This window comes from Strongylocentrotus purpuratus, unplaced genomic scaffold (assembly GCF_000002235.5).
Source record: "Strongylocentrotus purpuratus isolate Spur 01 unplaced genomic scaffold, Spur_5.0 spur5_scaffold_3, whole genome shotgun sequence".
NCBI lineage: Eukaryota > Metazoa > Echinodermata > Echinoidea > Camarodonta > Strongylocentrotidae > Strongylocentrotus > Strongylocentrotus purpuratus.
The window spans coordinates 32,285,982-32,291,129 of NW_022145609.1; the positions used below are offsets into that span (position 1 = coordinate 32,285,982).

The window sequence follows — 5,148 nt, forward strand, 5'->3', positions numbered from 1 at the left end:
ATATAATAGTAGACAGATAGATGTATAGATAGAAAGAGAGAGAGAGAGAGAGATAGAAAGATAGAGGAAAGAGAAAATGATCGGGATCGAGAGAGAGAGAGAAAAGAGAGAGAGAGAGAGAGAGAGAGAGAGAGAAAGAGAGAATTAAAGGTTGTTTGTAAAGCATAACCACCCACCAAAAGTTTAGTCTATGATTTACATTATCATAAGATAATTTATACAGGTAGGCTACATGTACATAGGCCTATATTTATTTTTAAAATGGCAGTTACGGAGGGGGGGGGGGGGGGTCACACCCGACCCGTCTTTTTCGAGACCAAGTAACTAACACAGCTGACAGACAGAAGCATGTGCCACCACCGCCCTCTAAATATTCTTTCAACCCAAATTTCAAATATTGCCCGCTTAGACACCTGGAAAACTGAAGAAGAAAAAAAAAAGTTTATCGTTCTGTTTTTTGTTGTTGATTGTCAGATAATTTTGTGTAATACATCTTCACCTAATCGTGGATAACATTGCTTTTTTGTCAACAAACGTTTAAAAAAATCCCCCCCCCCTTCTCCCCACTCTCATAAAACCTGGATCCGCCCTTGATAATTATATGTACCACTCTTGTGTACTTACTACAGGATTTAAATGACACACTGGGCTTGCAACCCTACGCATGCGCCTCATCCATCCTGGTTATGATGGTGGATAAGCTCTCCAGGGCACAGCGCAGTGCAGTATGCCTTTACACCATCCTTGAGGCAGAGAGACGACAGGCCGAGGAAACCCAGGATGCAATGCAGGTAATGAATATTCATAACTATAAAAACAAAATCGCACTTCGATTGATTAGGAGTCACAATAGGAATCACTTTCCTTTGGAGTTGGACTCACTCCAGCATTTCTAGTAATCCATCTCAAAGTAGTGTGTCGATAACTCTTTTTGAGTGTGGATTCCTGTTTTTTCTTCTAAAAGAGCACAGTTACATATTTTAGTTGGATTTTACTAATAATAATTGTGATTATATGATAAAGGTGGGAAAAGCGAATGTAATTTAAAGTTTATACTCTTGAAATATAAAACGAACAGAAAATCTCTAACTATCGATGATTATGATTTTGTAGAAGCAAGTTAAAGAGCTGGAAACTGGCCTGGAAGAAGAGCGGCGGCAGGCTACGTCTTCCAAGGATGCACAACAGGTAATTGATATTTGTTTAGCAATCGATTCTATATAATTTTAAATTCTTTTGCAATTACCTAGGAATACAAAAGTTTTGTCTGTTTGCTTTTAAATAATTGATGTGTGTCTGGAATAAGAAAGTTTTGTTTGTTTGATTGTTTTCAGATTTCTAATCTGTGCTTCATTATAGATAATAACTGTAAAATGAATAAAATCAGCTGACACAATGATTGTAACATTGATAATAAATACTGGAAGAAGATCAACATCTAAATTGAGTAATATATTTTGGAATGTTCGGAGTATAATGTTGTTCAACTGCTCATCATCACCCCACTGTCTCCGCTATTAACTTCTAGAAACACGTTGATGAGCTGGAAAGCCGCTTGGAAGATGAGAAGCGTGCAAGCAGGCAAGCACAGGATGAACTTCTGGTAGTTTCTACTCCAATCCCTAAATATTTTACTTTTAAGACATGTCAGAGATAGCAATTTTTCATAGATGATGAATAATCATACTGCTTCATAGGGTTTGAAACTATAGTTGGTGCATGGAAACAAAGGGATCCGGAAATACAAGTCAATTATCTTTACCATCTTTTGTATATCAAGTAAATCAGTGGATGACAAATCCACCTGCTTTTCGATATAATAGAGATTTTCAGGTGCCAAGTGTTTCTAAAGATCGTGTTATATCTGTATATTTGACAAACTCCACGTATACTTTGTTCATACACACTTTCTGTTAATATTACACAACCGTTTTGTGTTATTGTGCTGCAAAGTCTTCATAATTTTATTAACCTAACATAAGTCAGCTTGAGTATTCATGGTTCTTTATCTTGCATGTTTGTTTTTTTGTAGAGTCATCTTTCCAAACAGGTCCAGACATCAGAGACTCAGACGGACAATGAGATATCGGTCCCATCCTCAAGCAGCTCTCAGGGAGTTGATCCATCGGCAGCCATCTCTGAGGAAATCTTCTATGACGCCCTTTCCACCATCGATGACGACCAAGCACCAGATGTCTATGAGGATATCTTCTATGATGCTCTTACCACCATTGATGACAACCAATCAGGAGCTAGAACCAAGGAGATCTTCTATGACGCCCTCTCGACAAACCCGAGGAAGATTCCCTCCTGTGTTTATTGACGCTGTTGATGCACTAGAGTTTGACGAAGTGTAAGTACTAATGGTAAAACATTGAAATTTCCTGAATATGTTCAGCAGTGCGTTTTACCTGATTGAACCTCTCAGACCATTAGCCATTCTTTCTGATAAAATATTATTGAAAAAATAAGTAGCATATTATTTTCTTAAATTATTTTTTGCTGGATTTATAGGCCTACATGTATAGACTATTTTGTATTAGAGTGTTTAATATCAAAACGTGATATTATGAAACAACGTTAAACTTTCCTCGTTATTATTCACATGTGCGTGGGCTAAATTTTAACTGTTTGATTTTGGATTAATGTATGATTTTACTCATAACTTTGTCTTTGTGTAGGAAAGCATTTGTACCCTGGTCAACTTTGAGGCTAGACAGGTTTTTGGACAAGGTTATCGAAATGTCAAACAGTGACCTCGATGCAGCAAAGGCTACCCCAAAGTCCAAAGGCAAGGCTAAAGCTGGCACCATCGTGAGACGAATGCGTGACCTTGTTCCATTTCGTGAGTCGAATGGTTCAATCGAACTTGGAAGTGGAACTGCCGGGACCGTCTATCTTTTCCGCCACGCCAAGACCAATGAGCCAGTCGCCCTCAAGGTCATCGCTCTTCCTCCTGGAGGCGTTGACGGAAATAGGAAATCCGCAATCGAGAAGCTCCAGAATGAAATGAAAATCATCCAGAGGTTGGGATGCATGGAGTGGTTCCCGAGTTCTACGGATGCTGCAAGGTGCGTATTGACGTGGTAGGCATTGCTATGGAGTTCTGCGGGGATGTAGAAAAAGGCAAGAGCTATTCAATCCTGAATTGCATAGATGGCAAGGGCCCAAGCTGGACAAAGACGCCTGGATGAATGTCATGTTGGATATAGCAGATGGACTCACAGTGATGCACAAGAAGGGCTTCTTGTGCAATGATCTCAAGGAGGACAATGTGCTCCTGGTGAAGTCTGGAGGAGAGTGGCGAGCTAAGATCATTGATTTCGGATGGTCCAGCGATATGAATATGCTCTCCCCAGCCTGGATGCCCTTCACAGCCACGCAAAGCGTGACTACAAGTATAGTCAGGCATACAACTACATTGCTCCTGAGTGTGCTCTCAAAGGAAAGGGTTTCTCCGTAAGCAGTGATGTTTATTCCTTGGGAAGACTTGCAGCCTTCGTTGGCCAGGAGATGCCTGGTCTGAAAGAACTTGGGGACTATGGTTTCAACATCTACTCCAGCCCCCGAGGGAAGAGGCCATCACTTCAGGAGTTCAGCAAGGAGATTAACTATCTGAGATCTCGTACCAATGAGAGTGATTCAGACGAAGACCTTGTATGAACGACCAGGGGAAAGACGCCCGTGGAGGAAAGGGCTGAGACCTATCTTGAGAGTAACAAAGCCTACTGTTCGACACCGCTGTACAGAGAGAAAACCAAACCTTTCCCACAGTTTGCAAATACTTACAGGTGAATAATTTTTACAAAATATTCCTGAACTTCAAGCATTGAAAAGATTCGATGAATAATAATCCAAAACATTTTGTTTAATTTATTACTTTGATCAATGCCTTCATTATTCTGTCACTTTGCGCACAAGGCAACAATAAAGAATGTTCTAGACTTTGACAAATTTTGATAACGTTTTGATTGGAAATAATGTGTTTCATATAAGTGATATTGTCTTCAATCTGTTATATTTCTTTCAGAAGCACCCAGATGAGCTGGAAAAGCAGGCGATCACATTCATTTCCAGCGTGTGGTCTGACAGGGGAGTACTACGCATTGCGTAAGGAGTAAGTCTACTTCTGCAGAAGACTCACCTAGATTCTTAGCAAGAAATTGGCCGGTCTGAAGGATCTTGGGGATCAAGGCTTCTGTATCTATACGAGCCACCCAGTGAAGAGGACATTCCTTCAGAAGTTAAGGGAGGATATCATTCACCTCAGCTATAGTACAGATGAGAATAATTTTTACAAACATTTTGTTTAAATGATTCAAATCCAGTAATGGTATAAACCCCGAAGCAATGCACAACCCGCAAATAGGATTATGTTCCCTATGTGTATTATTCTAGCATATATTTTCTTGTGTATAGTTTGGTGATGTATGATTTATTGCAATTTGCAATGTGGTAAAGCTTTCAGTTTTCACTAACGTTTTGATCTCATCACATTTTATATACCCATTGCTGTTTCGTTTTGAATTTTGAATTTTGGATTTTTTTGTTTGTCTAAAACTTAAATGATCTTTATGTCCCCCTTTCTATATATGTAATGATTGGAAATTGATATTTCAAAATAATATTTCGTTTGAACTATTCTTTTTAATGTAGTTTATGATTGCTTGAAAGAAAATGTGGAAATAATTTTGCCCTTTGAACTTTGACATCTAGATGAAGCTAGAGGTCATCAAGGAGCACACTCGATTCCAGATATGGGCATTGGCAGGACAGCGCGGTACCTGAACCTACCTTAACAGTAGAGTAGCTTGACATCACTCCACAGACCAAGAGACGGCAAGCTCATTCATCACAATATGCATTCAAGGTGACTAATATACTCTTGCAATTGTAGAAACATGTAGTTGATGCTTCATTAAGTCGGTGATCAATTTTTGTAGGTGCATTATATTATTTGCAGGCATATTAGGTAGGCTATCTATCACTTAGAGCAAATATCACTAAAAAGTTGCATTACATAATAAAGAGACACTTGGATGTTTTATAGTATAACCTTTTGTTATTCCGTTATGTCCTCTATGATAGATGTGGAAACATGCTTGTAGAAACTAGGAGACTACGTATCTTCAGATCGGGTTTGAGAGG

The 5,148-nt window shown here is 39.1% G+C and overlaps 1 protein-coding gene across 1 annotated transcript; it reads left to right on the forward strand.

Annotated features, from left to right (window-relative positions):
• The first annotated feature begins 2,742 nt into the window (after positions 1-2,742).
• On the forward strand, positions 2,743-4,788 carry LOC115928565 (serine/threonine-protein kinase BCK1/SLK1/SSP31-like). The gene is made up of 4 exons (XM_030995888.1): positions 2,743-3,071; positions 3,157-3,330; positions 3,378-3,657; positions 4,717-4,788. The coding sequence occupies exons 1-4, from the start codon at positions 2,743-2,745 to the stop codon at positions 4,786-4,788; spliced, it is 855 nt and encodes a 284-aa protein (XP_030851748.1).
• The last annotated feature ends 360 nt before the right edge of the window (positions 4,789-5,148 follow it).

What these genes read in the sequence shown, in the direction of transcription:
- LOC115928565 (XM_030995888.1), top strand. Translation starts at nt 2,743, where the DNA reads ATGTCAAACAGTGACCTCGATGCAGCAAAGGCTACCCCAAAGTCCAAA. An exon ending in AAGATCATTGATTTCGGATG is followed by an intron (nt 3,331 to 3,377) that starts GTCCAGCGATAT and finishes TGCCCTTCACAG; the next exon opens with CCACGCAAAGCGTGACTACA. An exon ending in GTGATTCAGACGAAGACCTT is followed by an intron (nt 3,658 to 4,716) that starts GTATGAACGACC and finishes TTTGACATCTAG; the next exon opens with ATGAAGCTAGAGGTCATCAA.